Source organism: Gobio gobio, assembly GCF_949357685.1.
Source record: "Gobio gobio genome assembly, chromosome: 12".
Lineage (NCBI taxonomy): Eukaryota > Metazoa > Chordata > Actinopteri > Cypriniformes > Gobionidae > Gobio > Gobio gobio.
The window spans coordinates 18,603,469-18,623,343 of NC_137105.1; the positions used below are offsets into that span (position 1 = coordinate 18,603,469).

Here is a 19,875-nt window from a genome sequence, read left to right on the forward strand (position 1 = left end):
GATCCGATTCCCAAAACGATTCTTAGCATTCAGTTTTGGTAACTAATTATCCTGCTGTGCAAATACATGAACTTTACATTTGAACCAAAATTGGAGCTAATATGTTTTTTGTTTATAGTTAGAATATCTGTTTGACGGTATTGCCATATTAAAAATGATTATGAAAATTTATTTCAATACTTTTATTTTATTAACAATTTATATTCATGATTAACAAGCTCTAGTGAAACATAGCCATACAAAATCCATACAATTGCAAAGAACAATCATTAAGAATAAAGAGTTCTCAATTTGCAACTAAGTGTGACAATTTTTCAGTTTCTTTAGAACATTTTAACAAAAAAATGCATTTAAAGCAAAAAAAAGTTTACTTTGGTTAGAGCCACAAAAAAATCTTTAAAACATAGGCTAATGCAGAAGAAAAACAACTTTAGCGCTCGCCGAGAAGCCAAATTCAGTGTGTGCGCATAACATCTCAAATGTGAAAACTTGCCGAGGTGCAACAGTCATGCTAGAGACATTTAACGAATCACTCACCAAAACAAAGTCTTTGTTCAGAATTTTCCATTCGTTTGAAACATTGTGCAGTAGTTCAGCAATATTCGATAAGTCATTCGAAAAATTTAATTATGCCACAGATGTTGGTAGATTTATGTCCCGGCCACCGCATCGGAGACATAGGAGTGTTATTAAGCATTAATGGCAAGGAAAGCGCCTTATAGCCTACTTGAGCACCACTTCGTTATTTTGGCTCAGAATTTCGTTTGTTGGAAATATGAACTTAATTTAGAAATGCTTTTGAAATTAAAAACTTTGCATTTAATAAGCAAAATACATTTTTGAAATGGGGAGGCAGCCGCAGCAAGCGCAGACACAGAGCAGCCAGAGAAACGGAGGAGCGACTGCCGTTTGTGCAAAACCGCGGAAAAACTGCATAAAACGTGCGGGTGTTGAACCCTCTCACCTGGAAAAGTGTCCCCACGGGTGCGACACCCCTGAGCAGGTCGTAGTTTGTCCATTTTATCTTAAGCAAAGCTAATTCACCAGCATACGAACGTTCGCCTATCAAAGGGTTTTTATGTTTGGCCGGTGACCGTGTGCATGCACAAGTGGCCGTTTGAATTGAACACAGCATCGACCTATTCTCCCACCCCTAATAAATCTGTAGGGTTTAAAATGGAGTTGGCCCACCCTTTGCAGCTATAACAGCTTCAACTCTTCTGGGAAGGCTTTCCAAAAGGTTTAGGAGTGTGTTTATGGGAATTAGCGCATTTGTCAGGCACTGAAGTTGGGCGAGAAAGCCTGGTTTGCAGTCCCCGCTCTAATTCATCCCAAAGGTGTTCTATCGGGTTGAGGTCAGGACTCTGTTCAGGCCAGTCAAATTCCTCCACACCAAACTCGCTCATCCATGTCTTTATGGACCTTGCTTTGTGCATTGGTGCACAGTCATGTTGGAACAGGAAGGGGCCATCCCCAAACTGTTTCCACAAAGTTGGGGGCATGAAATTGTCCAAAATGTCTTGGTATGCTGAAGCATTAGGAGTTCCTTTCACTGGAACTAAGGGGCCAAGCCCAACCCCTGAAAAACAACCCCACACCATAATACCCCTTCCATCGACCTTTACACTTGGCACAATGCAGTCAGGAAAGTACCGTTCTCCTGACTCGTGCATCGGATTATCAGACAGAGAAGCATGATTCGTCACTCCAGAGAACATGTCTGCACTGCTCTAGAAACCCATTCCATGAAGCTCTCTACACACTGTTCTTGAGCTAATCTGAAGGCCACACGAAGTTTGGAGGTCTGTAACTATTGACTCTGCAGAAATTTGGTGACTATTGCGCACTGTGCCCCTCAGCATGCACTGACCCTGCTCTGTCATTTTACCACTTTGTGGCTGAGTTGCTGTTGTTCCCAACTGCTTCCACTTTGTTATAATACCACTAACAGTTGACCACGGAATATTTAGTAGGGAGGACATTTCACAAATGGATTTATTACACAGGTGGAAACCTATCACGGTACCACGCTTGAATTCACTGAGCTCCCGAGAGCGACCCATTCTTTCATAAATGTTTGTAGAAGCAGTCTGCATGCCTAGGTGCTTGATTTTATACACCTTTGGCAATGGAAGTGATTGAAATACCTGAATTCAGAGATTTGCAGGGGTGTCCCAATACTTTTGGCAATGTAGTGTATTAAACAGTATCATTATTTATTTAACAAAAACTAGGCCAAACTACAAACTAAGTACACCCTTTCTGTTAACTAATTAAGAGGGTAAGTAGCAGTCAGGCGCTGCGAATCAAATGTATTTGATCAATTTATCATCAGCAAGTGTGATCACCTCTATAAAAGCAGAAGTTTTGGTGGTCTGGAGCAATCAGGTGTGTGTTAATACAATGCAGAGTTAAGAAATCAGCAATGCTCTTAGAGAAGCAATTGTTGCTGCCATCAATCTGAGAAGGGTTATAGAGCAATTTCCAAACAATTTGAAGTCCATTATTCTACAGTGAGGAAGATTATTCACAATTGGAAAACATTCAAGACAGTTGCCAATCTTCTCAGGAGTCGACGTTCCAGCAAATTCATCCTAATTTCAGACAGAAATGACAAAACACCCAAGAACTACACCTCATATTCTGCAGGCCTCAGCTAACATGTTAAATGTTAAAGTTCATGGCAGTAAAATTAGAAAAAGACGGGAGAAGTATGGCATGTTTGAAGGCAAGGGCGGACTGGCCATCGGGAGCACCGGGCGTTTTCCCGGTGGGCCGCTGGACAAAGTGGGCCGGCTCGTTGCTACGTAAATGAAGAATGAATAATAGTAAATTTACGCAGCCTAGTCTTTATCCTTCCATCAGCCCAGACGACGAATGGCCCGCGCGGCCCACTTGAGGGGAAAAACTCGAATCTATTTAGCCTGATCAGTCTCAGAGGTGTAAAAGCGCTCGTCAATGTCAAAATGTTTGAGATATCCAATCAAATCGAAGGAGGCGGGATATATTGTCCACAGAAACCAAGCAGTGTGGCATTTGAGTGCGAGCCAAGGTAAGATAAACAGCTGAACTTGAGGAGTCAATACAGCAATATTTTCCGACTGTTTACGATTTTTAAAAAAAGTTAAACAATACACATTAATTTCCAGGGATGGAGAGATTGTAATGTAATTTACGTTATTCGACACACAATGCACAAAGAAACGTTAACGTAGCAGTTTTCAGCATATCAGAGTGAATGTTTGTGTATCTGTTTCCAGGCTTCAGTAATATCACAGTCATTTGAAAATGATTCATAAAACTCAAAATATTATTTTCACTAAAACATGGTAAAACTGGCAACTTTCATATTCAAGTATGTCCCGTGAAGGAACGTGTCATAGAGGCCTACTAAAGTAATTATCGGCTATAATTTGCTAGTTAGTTCATAATTAAGACTAATGTTTTTGAAAGGAGAGGGCTGAATTTATTTGATAAAAAATTCAGTAAAAACACAATATTAAGAAATATGAATAGAATTTCTAATAGCTGGTATATATATATATATATATATATATATATATATATATATATATATATATATATATATATATATATATATATACAGTGAGGAAAATAAGTATTTGAACACCCTGCTATTTTGCAAGTTCTCCCACTTAGAAATCATGGAGGGGTCTGAAATTGTCATCGTAGGTGCATGTCCACTGTGAGAGACATAATCTAAAAAATGTCCACCTCCACTCCATTTATTATCCTAAATAAGATGCACCTGTTTGAGGTCGTTAGCTGCATAAAGACACCTGTCCACCCCATACAATCAGTAAGAATCCAACTACTAACATGGCCAAGACCAAAGAGCTGTCCAAAGACACTAGAGACAAAATTGTACACCTCCACAAGGCTGGAAAGGGCTACGGGGAAATTGCCAAGCAACTTGGTGAAAAAAGGTCCACTGTTGGAGCAATCATTAGAAAATGGAAGAAGCTAAACATGACTGTCAATCTCCGCAACAGGACAATGATCCCAAGCACACCTGCAAATCTACAGTAGAATGGCTGAAAAAGAAAAGAATCAAGGTGTTGCACTGGCCCAGTCAAAGTCTAGACATCATCCTTACTGAAATGCTCTGGCAAGAGCTGTGCATAAACAACATTGTAAAGAAGAGCGGGCCAAAATTCCTCCAGAACTATGTGAGAGACTGATACTGTCATACAGAAAACCATTTTCAACTTATTGCTGCTAAAAGTGGCTCTACAAGCAATTTAATCATAGGGTGTACTTAGTTTGTCACCCATGGCTTTTCCGTTTTGGCTTTATTTTTGTTTAATAAATAATGACAGTGTAATGTGTAATTTATTGTTGTTCACCTGAGGTTGTATTTACCTAATTTTAAGACTTGCTAACAACCTTTTGTGCATTTTTAAACATCAGTTATGAAATGTGATTTTTTTTTTTTCCCCTTTCTCTCTCTTTATTTATTTTTTGAAAAACAAAGTAATTCCCAGTCCTTCATGATCATATAGAGAAGCCAGAATTTTAGATGGGACACAACACTTTAAAGTACATGAACAAAAGCCCTGCTGTCGACACAGTGCAGATCAAATCAGATACTTTGTCCAGTGCAAATGCTTTCATAGATTTCTAGTGAAGAACAGTGGTCAGACTGACATGTACACATTAACCCGCTGTCCAATTAAAACGAATCATTAAAATCAACACATGCACATGTAAATGCCATAACTCCGTGGGGGCGATTACTGACTTCTATGGACATGTTCGTGTATACTAAGTGCTGTGTAATGTTTTAGCACCTCTCATTTCTTCCTTTCTCTCACAGATGGCTTCATTTTTTCTATTTATTCTGCCTGCAAGTCGAACATACACACGTGGATACGAAAAAGTCATTTACACACGCGGCCCTGTGGCAAACATCCTAAATGAGCCTCTGTAATCAAAAGGCTAATCTCTAATGCTTGTTGGCCCCCGGGGTGTGCAAATGATGTTATTGTAATGATTGTTATGTTGATATAATGTTGCTATGATTAGAGTTTGTTGAAAGCAAGTTACAAACTCTCATTCCCATAAACACACACCCACTCCCACCATTAAGGTAAGAGTGGCATTGATTTGGTACTCAAGAATACCGCAGGGAGAAGCAGCCAATGACATCTGCCATGACTCTGCTGTAGATTAGGTGCGAACCGCGAGTAAATACAGTTAATGTACGTGTGTGCGTAAATGACAGCAGGCGAGCGTGGGAGAGAAGTGTTGGAGGTAAACAGTATGAGATGAATCCAGGCATGTTCTCACAGAGATGAGAAATGGGATGAGACCGAATTATGTGACATTACTATTGTGGATTATAATAGTAGATGTGCAGCAGAATAACGGCCTATTGCTGACTGAACATTAGTTCAAGCAGAAAAGCTTGAGCACATTTCACCATTTTTAGAATGTGGCCAACAAATTCTAGGTAACTTCCCCACTATGGAAGTGTGTCACTTGTGGGTGACTATATAGAATGTAATTTCGTTCACTATTCTAATGGGAAACTGCTTTTACATGTTATCTTCATGGATATTTTCATGAGTAGTGGACTATGTAAAGACGTGGCGGAAAACTAGTTTATATATATTTTGTTATTGCAAACATACTTCTAAAGTATATAGATCTAGTTTTAACTAGATTTATTGTTAAACGTGTTGAACAAAATTAATTTGAATGTAGTTGAAAATGTTTTTCTTTGCCTTTAGACATATAACATCAATAATGTTTAGAAAAAGTATATGTGCTGTCAATTAATAAAGTAAATATTTTCCACAATAATATTTAAATAATTTGTTTTGGATTCATTACAATAACAATATCATAAAGTGGCATTTTGGAAACAACATGTTGTCTTTATTTATCACACTTGATATTGATGTTTCAGTACCGTTCAAACGTTTGGGGTCTGTATATTGTAATATTTTTTATTATAGCAAGGATGCATTAAATTTATCAAAAGTGACAGTAAAGGCATTTATAATGTTACAAAAGGTTTCTGTTTGAAATAAATTGTTCATTTAAACTTTCTGTTGAATAAAATATCCTGAAAATTTTTTTATCACAGTTTCCACACACACACACACACACACACAAAAAAAATATATATATGCATATATATATAATGCAGCACAACTGTTTTCAACACTGATAATAATTAGAAATGTTTCTTGTGCACCAAATCAGCATATTTGAATGATTTCTGAAGGATCATGTGACACTGAAGACTGGAGTAATGGCTGCTGAAAATCCAGCTTTGCCATCACAGAATAAAGTAATGTTAAATTATATTAATTAAACTGTTATTTTAAATTGTAATAATATTTCAGTATTAGTGTTTTAATAAATTTTCGATCAAATTAATGCAGTCTTTCGTGACTTCTATTAAAAAACATTAAAAAAACGTATTGACCCCAAACTTTTAAATTGTAGTGTATTACATTATAATATATTACATATTGTATTAATATAATTCACCTTTGTCCTAACGTATACAAAGATACTTCAGCTTTTTGAACATATTCTTGTCTTTCTTTTTTGTGTGATTTCTGTATTTTTAGCTCTCTGTGGAGGCCAGGCTGGAGATCACTAAGCGTGCACAGAAAGCTCTAAAAGGTCTTAGCGACAGGAGTAAGAAAAAGGGTAATGATGACAGAAGTGAGAACTCCGCCTCCAACTTTGATTCCGCCCTCACTCATCTGCAGCAATCTCTCGCTCATCTAGAAACTCTGAGCCACTCCTTCACTGTGTCACTCAAGACAAGTCAAGAGGTAATCCTCAACATGCATATACAATTCACAAAAATGTACTGTCATTTCATCATCCAAGACAGATGCTAACTGTAAGTCTTAAATATGATGCAAGTACCCAAGCTACTTCTCTCTCATTCTTTCTTTCTTGCTCCTTTCCTCCTCCTTCACAATTTCTCACTTTCCTGACCTGTGAACAGTGGCTGTGATTGATTGGCAGATTTGTAGCTGGTGTCCTATCTGCAGGATAGTAGCAGGCAGTCCATGTCAGCCTGTGGTTTCTTTAATGCACACATCGAGCCATTTGTATATGGAAAAATATGTATTCATTTTTACAGCACACACTTATCGAGCAGATACTGCCGTATCTCATTACCGGCACACCTTCACCATGTCACACAACATGCTCCCATAGGGATTTGCTCGATTTTGGTAACTGCAGTTTAATTCTCTGTTCGAGTTGCCTTACTGCATGCAACCTGCCAGTGTTAGGAGAGTTACTAAACTTTAAAATCACAATGAAACAGAAGTATAAACTGATTTTTTTTTCCTTATTTTGACCCACATCCGAGTGTAACAGATTATTGAAAAGGAAAAACTGCAGGATGGGAACTTGGTTCTATTCATCGATTGTTGATTTGATTTTGAGATGTGGGCGTTGTGCTTTAAAAGTGGAGGCAGATGAACGTGATCTTACAGATGCAGGTTTGAGCAAACTAAATTTTAAATGCAGCCTGTCGCTTCACCAGAAGATTCTATTTGATGTCTTTTTTTTTATTTTATTTTATTAAAACATGCATGAATGAATCATTTGCAATAAGATCTACACTCAAAAAAATTATGTGTTAGTTTAACAACAAAATTACACTTTTAGGGTGCGTTCACACTTGTTCGCTTGGTTTGTTTGGTCCAGACCAACAAAAAAAACATTTAGTCCTGGTCCGATTAGCGTTCAGATTTTCATCACCGAACCAAAAGATACTGAACCTAAAAGCATAGGGATATGTTCACAACCTGATTGGTCTACTTCAAGCGGCAACCTCCCGCAGTTTCTCTTGAAGCCAATACGGAAGTGCCTTAAACTGCAATTCATCGACTGGCCGCTAGGGACAGGCTCCAGAAGGGAGCAGAATCTCATTGAGCCCCATGTTAAAATGGCCAACTTTACAGCAGAATAAAACATGTTTACAGCCTGGTACAAATTGTGGTTTTGGTCTATACGGCTAATTTTGCCTTTTATGACAACTGTGAGGGGGTGAATTTTTTTTGAAAACTCATGGGGGTGAAAACTCATTCGTTTACATTATATAAAGCATTAAAGTTCTGCATAATTAAGGGCGTGGCCACTTCCAGTGACAGGTGGATTGTCATTTATCTGCTGTCTGTTAGTCATCGTGTCACTTAAGCTCCGCTCACGTCCCGCCTTTTTGCCCATTTTCTGTTATCCGGGAGTAGGGTTGGGTACCGAAATCCGGTTCCAATATGGCACCGGTACTTATATAACCGGTATGTACCAGACCGAATCAGAACGCAGATTTCGGTTCCTCATTTCGGTGCCAAAATTCAAACGTGCTTTCGCATGCTTTGGCTGCACCGAGCCAGAGACAGACGCTCAGCGCTGGACACATCACAACTCATGACAACTATTCAGTGTTTTCAACCACATCATGTTTATTCCAGGTTTCAGACATTTAAATGCTCATAATTAGGCTACTAGCAACAAAACACACACTGATGTCTATGAAAGCGGCAATGACAATCCTTTCAGACGGTTATAATTTGACTAACGTTACATGTTTTATTCACATCAGATACATACATGCACATTATATAGTAACTCTATAGTTTACTCTATTCTTCTTCCAGTTCACTGGTCACTTACTTTCATGTATTTCGTGAGACGAGAATGAACTCAAGTGTTGTAAATCCGACAGATCCGATTCTGAGGCGCAAACTAACATGGCGCTGCCCATTGCGCTTTATAGATCAACTAACACACATTCACTCACACATTTGAACATCAGATAGTTCATGACACAGTTAAGAAGTTTGTGAATATTTTGAATAAAAAGAAAAAATTAAATAAACCCGATACAGCTGAGCTGTCAGTGCTATTGCGGCTGCTGTGTGTCATGTGAGAAACATGACGCGTCGCCATGGAAACATTAAGGCGATGCGTTCTAAAATATTTAGCCAGAGAATATTATAATATTTCTAAATAAAGCTGAAGCTCGAAGCTGGTTAGTAGCAGAGCAAGAATACAGACGACTGCTGTTATTACTGTAACTGTTATTTAGAGTTAAATTAGGCCTGTTGTAGTTGGGTTAGGTGGCTTAGGTTTTACTGTGAATTTGTAAATAAGTCAATTATAATTTGTAAATAAGTAAATTGTGTTTTGTATTTATTTATATTCATACATTTAAGTATACATTAAACTTTTAATAAATGGTTCAATTTAATTAAAAAATAAATAAATAAAAAGCCATTTAATGTCGTCCACCTCGTTTTGTGGCTTTTTTTTTTTTTAAGTATCGGTTCAGGCACCGTTTAGGCACCGGAACCGTTTTAAAAGTATCGGTTTGGCACCGGAATCGAAAAAAAACCAAACGATACCCAACCCTATCCGGTAGTGACGCGCTGCCAAGATGGCAACGGCCATCTCGTCCATACTTTTCGCTTCAGAACGGCTCATCAGAATCCTATGGGTGACGTCACGGACACTACGTCCATATTTTTTTACAGTCTATGGTCTGCTTTTATGACGTATTGCCTATTTTGAGACCGCCTTACCGAATATCCAAAACAATGCTGTGTGCAGGGATAAATGTGCTTGTTGTATGTGCATAGCCTGCATACGATGGTATTTTGACCAGCTGAGAACTTGTGAGGAGCTTATAGAATGTGTAAAGGAGTCAAAACGGCAGGAATCCCTCCATCACACACACACAAACACAAACGAAGATCTGCTGCGAGGACGATGTGGTTCTGATAACTGTATTAACTGTGATGGGCAACATTGCGACTACCAATATGCATACATATTCTGTCCTTTTTAGGGTCTCATCTTCCTGTTTTTGGTTCGTTCACATGTATTTGGTCCGTGATGCGTTCATATATCATTCGTACCGCACCAGAGTTCGTTTGGAAGCGGACCAAGACCCATCTTTTCAGCGGTCTCGGTCCACTTGGTTGGTTCGCACCAGGGTTCGTTCACACATGTTCAAATGAACCGCACTAACAGAGCAATCGTACCAGGGTTCTTTTTCATCGAACCAAACATGCCAAGTGTGAACGCACCCTTAATAACTGTTTGCATTAATTTTTTAGTTTAACTTTAAAAATTATGTTCAACCAACAAACTACATTGAGTTAGAGGAGCTTTATGGCATAAACACAGATTTTTAAGTTGATTACTGAAAAAAAAAAGTAAAATTAAGCGTATTTCAGTTCAATTCTTTTAAATTAAACTTAACAGCATTAAACACTAATAGGTCTCAACATTTCGCACAATCCTTCAGAAATCATTCCAATATGCTGATTTGGTACACAATAAACCATTCTTACTTTTTCAGGGTTTTTTTGATGAATAGTAAATTCAAAAGAAAAGAATTTATAAAAAATAGAAGTCTTTTGTACACATTATAAAGGTCTTTGCGGTCACTTTTGATCTATTTAATGCATCCTTGCTGAATAAAATTATATATATTTTTATAAACAAACAATGTACTGACTCCAATTTTTGAATGGCAGTGTATGCAGAGAATGCTGGGAAGCATAATTATGTTTAGGCTTAAAGACGCATGCTTATGACACCTGAAAAATCTCCCTCGGTAGGAAGATCCCCAGGTTTTGAAGTATGAAGTGTGTGTGTGTGTGTGTGTGTGTGTGTGTGTGTGTGTGTGTGTGTGTGTGTGTGTGTGTGTGTGTGTGTGTGTGTGTGTGTGTGTGTGTGTGTGTGTGTGTGTGTGTGTGTGTGTGTGTGTGTGTGTGTGTGTGTGTGTGTGTGTGTGTGTGTGTGTGTGTGTGTGTGTGTGTGTGTGTGTGTGTGTGTGTGTGTGTGTGTGTGTGTGTGTGTGTGTGTGTGTGTGTGTGTGTGTGTGTGTGTGTGTGTGTGTGTGTGTGTGTGTGTGTGTGTGTGTGTGAAAAGCTTGTTCCTCACTGACCAAACAAATTGTTCTTTTTCTTACTTGTCCTTGGGTGTATTTTGCAACTGGATGTCTCCAAAGAGAGGCTAATGTCGCCTGAGCATGACTGTTTATGTGTTTGTATTCTTCTCTTGTTTTAGGAGAGCTTGCGGAAGTACAGTCGCATTTATGACCTGTCTAGGTCTGAGCAATCTAAGGTTCGCCAACTGGCTGTCACAATGGCCATGGACGGACAGCCCCTCGAAAGAATCGAGCAGCTGCTCGCGGTCGCCGTGGGAACAAGTGACCTGTCTCCGAAAAGCATAGTCCAGGACGCAGTGGAGCTGATCATAACTGCTCTCAGGTACAGCGATCTGCACTTCCTCCCATTTCTCTCCACCAATGTCGTTTTCTTAATATCACCCTCATTTTCTCCCTGTCTGTTTTATACCCTCGCTCGTTTCTTGTGATGGTTTCTCATTCTCTCTTTCTCCTTCTCTCCTTCTTTGTCTTTATGGCCTATCCCTCTATTAACCTGTGTCAGGCTGGATGTGTTTTTGCTTGATTGAGTTAAACGCAACTTTGCCCTCTGCCCTGGCCTCTCATCTCTCTCCTTTACAGCTCACTTTCTCTCGTTTTGTTACCTTTCATCTCCTGCTTTTAGGAGGTCACCACCTTCCCTGCTGGCTGGTTCTTAATAACACTATCCTTAGTAATACTATCAATTCAGAGAGAAGGGTAGAGCCAATGAAGAGTTTTTTAACCAAAATGTTCCATCACAGCTTGAAATAAATGACATGTTTGAGCCAGACTGGGGAGAGAGATGCTGTAATAATGTAAAATATGTGGAAAATAATGTTTTTTTTAACGATCAAGCATAAAATCATATTCTAGTTCACCCAAAAACAAAATCAATACTTCATAAAAGGGCATAATAGGACCTCTTTAATAATTTGCTTTGGTGGTAGATAGACAGCAAGTTTCAAGTATTGGATCTTACAGACATGCAGCCAAATACTTCTCAAAGGATTTCTGTTTAGAATATTTTGAAAACCACTTTAGGGATACACAATAAATCAGTACCATATTGGTGAATGGGTGGATGACCGAAATGTACACTGATGAGCCAAAACTTAATGACCACCTGCCTAATATGCTGTTGGTCCTCCAAGTACTGCCAAAACGGCGCAGACCCATGGACTCTATAAGACCCCTGAAGGTGTCCTGTGGTATCTGGCACCAAGACATTAGCAGCAGATCCTTCAAGTCCTGTAGGTTGTGAGGTGGAGCCACCATGGATCAGACTTGTTGGTCCAGCACATCCCACAGATGCTCAATTCAATTGAGATCTGGGGAATTTTGACGCGAGGGCAACATTTTGATCTCTTCTGTTTCTCAAACCATTCCTGAACAATGTGTGCAGTGAGACAGGGTGCATTATCCTAGTGAACGGGACCACTTTCACCAGGGAACACCATTGTCATGAAGGGGTGTACTTGGTCTGCAATATTGTTTAGGTAGGTGGTACATGTTAAATTGCGTCCACATGAATAACCTGACCCAGGGTTTCCCAGCAGAACATCGCCCAGAGCATCACGCTCGGTCCACCAGTCCCACAATGCATCCTGGTGCCATCACTTCCCAAGTAAATGGTGCACACGTACATAGCAGTCCACGTGATGTAAAAGAAAATGGTATCAGACGACCTTCTTCTACTGCTTCAAGGTCCAGTTCTGACACCCACATGCCCATTGTAGGCGCTTTTAACGGTGGACAGGGGTCAACATAGGCAGTCTGATTGCTCTGTGGTTACTCTATGCCCTATATGCAGCTAAGTGCAATGCACTGTGTTTGCACATTCCTCCCATAACCATCATTAAAATGTTGTGACCAGACTGTATAGCCATTGTTGCCCTCTTACATCGATGAGTCTTGGGCGGCTGACACCCTGTCGCCAGTTTGTGGTTTGTCCCTCCTTGGACTACTGTTGGTAAATTCTCACCACTGCTGACCAGGAGCAACCCACAGACCTTGCCATTTCAGAGATACTCTTACCCAGTCACCTTGCCATAACAATTTGGCCCTTGTCAAAGTCACTCAGATCTTTGTTTCTCCTGCATACATGTTGATTACGAGAACTGATTGTTTGCTTACCATCTAATCTACCCAGACCTTAATATGTAGGCTCATCAGTGTTTTGATGACCAAAATAGCAATATATATGTATATGTATATGTATGTGTGTGCATGTATACATTTTATATAAACAATCAGCCCAATGTGTCATGCTTATTTCAAGCATTTTTACATGTACATTACTTTTGCATCATCTAAAGCTCACTTAAAGTAAAATTGAATCATCTAGTTTAAATTATCTTAAAAAACGAATTATCTAGTTAGCCTAATACTTGTAGTATTCAAAACTATTTATTTTTTTTTTTAAGATGGGATAGTCTAAAACAAATGGATAATGATTTGTTTCTTATTTTCATTTTGCATGTGCTGTGAATAGGCCTTTACAATGGCAAATACTTCTGAAAGTTTTCTTTTCTTTGTTAATCTCAAAGACCATCACAGAGTGGGAATCGTCATTCTGCACCTCCTTATTAGTCATTCTGCTTTGTGAGTCTGTGTTGATCAGACGTTTCAGCTCAATCTGTAATCAAGCAGGATTAGTGCAGGTCCCTTGCATCAGAAGAAACGATGGTCAGAAAAATTAAGATTGATTACGGTTGCTTTTGTTCCAATGCAGCCTCCCCCTCTTCTCTCCGCTGGAGTGATTCATATTCTAGGTAATTGCTTAAAACTAAAGTGTGTTCCTGTCTTGTGCTGCTAATTACTGGTTTGTAGAGGTGGGCAAATGAATCATTAACAATGAAATGATTTGGGCACAGGGAATAGTCAAACTATTTTGGAAAGTTTGTTTCATCAAACTGTATTCTCTGCTGTACTCGGCTTTCTTGTGACCTGTGTTTTTAACAAGATGGAAATTCTCTTTGAAAGGAGGTGGAATCTGTGGTCTACCAAGCTGCTCATGATTGATGTTTATATCTGCAGAGTAAAATATTCTAGTTATGTTTCATGTATAAATAATCCTTTAGCATCACAGTGTTCCTCCATTGAAGGACACCAGTGTGTGTGTAGTTGCGTTCAGTGGTGCAGTAAAGTTTAAAGCAAGGTTTTAAGATTTTGCTGCTCGCATCATAAAATTGAAGATGCTCAAATTCTTAAATACTGAAGGAATGCTGAAATATTTAAATGCTTCTTCTAAATCTTGGCTTGCAGTGGATATATGATTTAATGACGTTTAGATCGGTTTCAAGATTAAGTGGCTTTTGCACACTACAGTTTAAAAGTTTGGACTCAATGCTGCATTTATTTGATCCAAAATAGTCAAAAAAAGTAATATTATGAAATATTATTAAAGTGCTGTTTTCCCATTTTCTATTTGAACATATTTTAAAATGTAATTTATTCCTGTGATGGCAAAGCTGAATTTTCAGCATCATTACTTCAGTCTTCAGTGTCACATGATCCTTCAGAAATCATTCTAATATGATGATTTGGTGCTCAGAAAATGTTTGTTGTTATTATACAGTGCATCCGGAAAGTATTCAAAGCGCTTCACTTTTTCCCCATTTTGTTATGTTACAGCCTTAATCCAAAATTGATTAAATTCGTTATGTTTATATTTATTTGTGAATTTATTTAAAAAAAAAAAAATTCACATGTACATAAGTATTCACAGCCTTTGCCATGACACTCAAAATTGAGCTCAGGTGCATCCTATTTTCACTGATCATCACTGAGATGTTTCTACAACTTGATTGGAGTCCACCTGTGGTAAATTCAGTTGATTGGACATGATTTGGAAAGGCACACACCTGTCTGTATAAGGTCCCACAGTTAACAGTGCATGTCAGAGCACCAACCAAGCCATGAAGTTCAAGGAATTGTCTGTAGACCTCCGGGCAGGGGCGGACTGGCCATCAGGAGCACTGGGCGTTTTCCCGGTGGGTCACTGGACAAAGTGGGCCGGCCCGTTGCTATGTAAATACAGGGAGTGCAGAATTATTAGGCACTTTGATTTTCTGATCATATTTTTTTTCCAGGCACATTTGACCAATTCCAAACCACAGTAATCCTAATAACTACTATTGATTTAGTATTTAATAATGTATAAGTGATATATAATTGTTCATGAAGGCTGAAAAATGAAAATCACCTTATATTCAGGTGTGCAGAATTATTAGGCATGTTTTCTTTTACAGATAAATTGAGCCAAAAAAGAGATTTAACTCCGACTGAAAAGTCAAAAAGTATTAAATGCCCATGAGAAGGATGCAATACTAATGCAATACTAGACATTGCAGTTAAGGCATGACCATTGGACAGTGAAATGCTCGTTGGGTCAGCAGGATCTGACAAAAACAGGAGGTGAAGAAAAGACACCTGTTAACTGCAAAAGAATTAAGAATTAAGGTGAAGAATTAAGGGTGAAACCATCAGGAACCCTTTAGTCTCCAGCGCCACCATTTTCCAGAGCTGCAACCTACCTGGAGTCTCCAGAAGTGCAAGGTGTCAGGATCTCAGAGACTTCAGTTAGGAAAAGAATCCTAAAAAATGACCCCCACTAGATAAGAATCACAAGCTGAAGTGTTGTAAAATACATGAAGAAGGTTTTTTTAGTCCATCTCTGCAAAACGGACTTCAGGATGGACTAAAATGAACTCCCAAAACGTACTGCCAGATTCTGGAAGATGAATTCTTCAAACAGTGGTACTAGAGGATGTGGTGCTGGTCCTTCAAGAGTCATTCTCAACCTATAAAGCCTATAAAAAAGCAGGCTTCATGTATTTTACAACACTTCAGCTTGTGATTCTTATTTAGTGGCGGTCATTTTTTAGGATTCTTTTCCTAACTGAAGTCTCTGAGATCCTGACACCTTGCACTTCTGGAGACTCCAGGTAGGTTGCAGCTCTGGAAAATGGTGGCGCTGGAGACTAAAGGGTTCCTGATGGTTTCACCCTTAATTCTTCACCTTAATTCTTAATTCTTTTGCGGTTAACAGGTGTCTTTTCTCCGCCACATGTTTTTGTCTGACCCTGCTGACCCAACGAGCATTTCACTGTCCAATGGTCATGCCTTAACTGCAATGTCTAGTATTGCATTAGTATTGCATCCTTCTCATGGGCATTTAATACTTTTTGACTTTTCAGTCTGAGTTAAATCTCTTTTTTGGCTCAATTTATCTGTAAAAGAAAACATGCCTAATAATTCTGCACACCTGAATATAAGGTGATTTTCATATCCAGCCTTCATGAACAATTATATATCACTTATACATTATTAAATACTAAATCAATAGTAGTTATTAGGATTACTGTGGTTTGGAATTGGTCAAATGTGCCTGGAAAAAAAATATGATCAGAAAATCAACGTGCCTAATAATTCTGCACTCCCTGTATATATGAAGAATTAATAATAGTAAAATTACGCAGCCTAGTCTATATCCTTCTGTCAGCACAGACGACGAATGGCCCGCGCAGCCCACTTGAGGGTAAAAACTTGAATCTATTTTGCCTGTTCAGTCTCAGTGTAATAGCGCTCGTCAATGTCAAAATGTTTGAGATATCCAATCAAATCGAAGGAGGCGGGATTTATTGTCCACAGAATCCGAGCAGCGCTGCATTTGAGTGCGAGCCGAGGTAAGATAAACAGCTGAACTTGAGGAGTCAATACAGCAATATTTTCCGACTGTTTACGATTTTAAAAAAAGTTAAACAATACACATTCATTTCCAGGGAGGCAAACTACTGCTGACCTTTTCGAATTTCTCAGATTGTAACGTCATTTACGTTATTCGACACACAATGCACAAAGAAAAGTTAACATAGCAGCTTTCAGCATATCAGAGTGAATGTTTGAACACAATATTAAGAAATATGAATAGAATTTCTAATAGCTGTTGTGAATATATAGTAAAATGTTTTTTTATTCCTGTGATCAAAGCTGAATTTATCATTATTACTCCAGTCTTCAGTGCCACATGACTCTGCAGATATCATTCTAATATGCTGTATTTTTCATTTAAAAAAAGCTTCAGGACAAATATAATTTTTAAACTTGAATTTTTAAACAATTGGTACAAATAATAAAATGACAGATGTCAAGCTCCTGAAAGGACAAATACTACTAGAAAGGCACCATAAAATAGTCCACATTCTGCACTACATACTAAGTCTTAGACCATAGCATTTGTTTTATATGGACTGATTTGATGGTAGGTTTTGAACTTTAGTGATATTAAACTTCACTGTATGGAAAAGATTTCAAAATGTGTATAAAACAAAAATCTAAATTATTTATGAACTGCCATGTGCACCAGGAAAGGCCAATTATAACCTAAAGAAGTATGCCTGTCAATCATTAATGTCAATGATAAGCATTTCAATAAAAAAAAATAGCATTTATATTTCTGTATAAATACCATCTATATTTTTATCTTAGTAAGTGGTGTTTAAAATTGCTCTGTGCATAATGAGCTAGTGAGTTTATGGTGAGATGAAAAACTTTTCTTCAAAAGCAAAATTCATTTCCTATTATCACTGTAAAGCTGCTTTGAAGCAATCTGTGTTGTAAAAAGCGCTTTATAAATGCAGGTGGCTTGACTTGACGTGTTGCGGACCGGTTGTTATAGGCCGTTTTGTCCCAGAAAATCCAGGGCCACTTTTTTGCCCCAGTCCGCCCCTGCCTCCGGGACAGGATTGTATCGAGGCACAGATCTGGGGAAGGGTACAGAAAAATATCTGCAGCATTGAAGGTCCCAATGAGCACATGGCCTCCATCATCCGTAAATGGAAGCAGTTTGGAACCACCAGGACTCTTCCTAGAGCTGGCTGCCCGGCCAATCTGAGCGATCGGGGGAGTAGCGGCTTAGACTAGCCAATAACCAAGAACCTGATGGTCACTCTGACAGAGCTCCAGTGTTTCTCTATGGAGAGAGGAGAACCTTCCAGAAGAACAACCGTCTCTGAGCACTCCACCAATCTGTATGGTAGAGTGGCCAGACAGAAGCCACTCCTCAGTAAAAGGCACATGACAGCCCGCCTGGAGTTTGTTAAAAGGCAAAGCTTGTAGCATCATACTCAAAAAGACTTAAGGCTGTAATTGGTGCCAAAGGTGCTTCAAAAAAGTATTGAGCAAAGGCTGTGAATACTTGTGTACATGTGAATTTTTTTTTTTCTTCGTTAAAAAATAAATAAATAATAATAATTTAAAAAAATAATGAATTTAATCCATTTTGGAATAAGGCTGTTACATAACAAAATGTGGAAAAAGTGAAGCGCTGTGAATACTTTCCAGATTCACTATATGTTGAAAAGAGTTGCTGCCTAATTTAAGGAAACCGTGATGCGTTTTTTTTAGGATAGGATAGAATAGAATAGAAAGTTCAAAAGATGTACATTTATTTTAAATGGTTTATAATTGTCAGCAAGGATGTATTAAATTGAACAAAACAACTATTATTTTCTTTAAAAACAAAAATCTTACTGACCTCAAGCATTAGAATATTTTAACTAATAGTGTCATAGAAAGGTTATTGACATCTTTGAAATCTTTGTATGCTTTGTATGATTTGTATACAATCAGAATGTAATATTTTAGATCATTACAAGATAATTAATTTGTGTTGGAATTAAAAAATAAACCCTTTAAACTTATTATAACCAGAGAAATGTCAGAGCAATTCTTCGAAGTTAACATTACTTGAACATTTTAATTATGCTGTAGCAATAAAATGGGCAGATTACAGCAAAGGCAAAGCCGAAAAATGTGTCCCAACAAGTCTGGAGAAAATAAATCACTAATTGTTTTATACAGCATATCCACTAAGTGTGATTTAAAACAGTTGTGGGAATACAGCTGAAGTAAAATGTATATTATACAGAGGATGTTGAAACATGAATGTTTTGAAAGCAACATGAGGAAAATTGTCATCCCCACCAAAGCATCGCTCATGTTATATTGACATGTGATATCTCCTTAACCAAAGAGAGGTGGCAAAGGTCTGACGTGCAACAACAGCACTGAAGGAAACTGCAAAACAGAGCTTTTGTTGACATCATGGAGATGTCTGAAGAACAGCCTCTGGAGGCCACAGATTATTTAACGCCAGACTGACAAAGTGTTTTCTGCAGCAGTAGGAATGAAATAAGAGATTGTTGTCATAAAAATACAAAGCAATTATTAATAGAAACATAATTAGGTGGTGCATCCTCATGAATATAAGCATAACACAAACACCTTTAATGGAGGGAGACAGGCAAGGCCAGAAAAGAAGGGAGGAGCCCTGCAGCTATAACATCAGTAGAAGAGCATTAAGATTGCTCAGTGTGAAAATCCCTTCCTTCGGTGCACACACACACACACACACACACACACACACACACAACACAACGTTTGCAGCCATAGAGCCACTTAAAAGCCTCAAGACATTGAATCAAAACTCAAGCTCTCTCTCTCTCTCTCTGTGTGTATGTGTGTGTCAGTGGTGACAAGGACGCGTTGAAAGACTATGCAGACCCCTTGAAGGTACTGGAAGGAATTGTTGCAGCAGTGCACACTAATGTACAGAGCGGGTAGGTGTATCCTTTGTTCCAATGTTCCACTTTACTATTATTGAAACACAATGCTGTCCATTTGACTTCATAGGGAGGGATAAGATGCTAAAGTAAAAGGCCATGTGACAGTCACTTAACCCTTTAGGGTAAAAAGTAAAAAAATATATATATAGTGGCTGTGGGCTACAGGGATGTTTCTGCAGTTAAATGGGATTGTTTAGCATGACATGAATCAGAAGCAGCAATAGCATAATTCAATAAACCAATGTTCGGTAAATAATTACTTATTAATAGTGATGATCACAGTAAACAATTCTTTTGACAAATTAAAAT

General features: G+C 38.4%; 2 protein-coding genes across 2 annotated transcripts in view; one reads left to right on the forward strand and one right to left on the reverse strand.

Annotated features, from left to right (window-relative positions):
- drc1 (dynein regulatory complex subunit 1 homolog (Chlamydomonas)) overlaps positions 1-19,875 on the reverse strand; it is a 548,506-nt gene that overhangs the window by 490,104 nt on the left and 38,527 nt on the right. The gene's annotated exons all lie outside the window — the stretch shown is intronic.
- Positions 1-19,875, forward strand: part of nbas (NBAS subunit of NRZ tethering complex) — a 262,104-nt gene that overhangs the window by 166,908 nt on the left and 75,321 nt on the right. Inside the window, exons 45-47 of the mRNA XM_079831768.1 lie at positions 6,606-6,815; positions 11,080-11,282; positions 19,471-19,560. Of these exons, the coding sequence (XP_079687894.1) occupies positions 6,606-6,815; positions 11,080-11,282; positions 19,471-19,560 (503 nt within the window). The remainder of the gene's footprint in view (positions 1-6,605; positions 6,816-11,079; positions 11,283-19,470; positions 19,561-19,875) is intronic.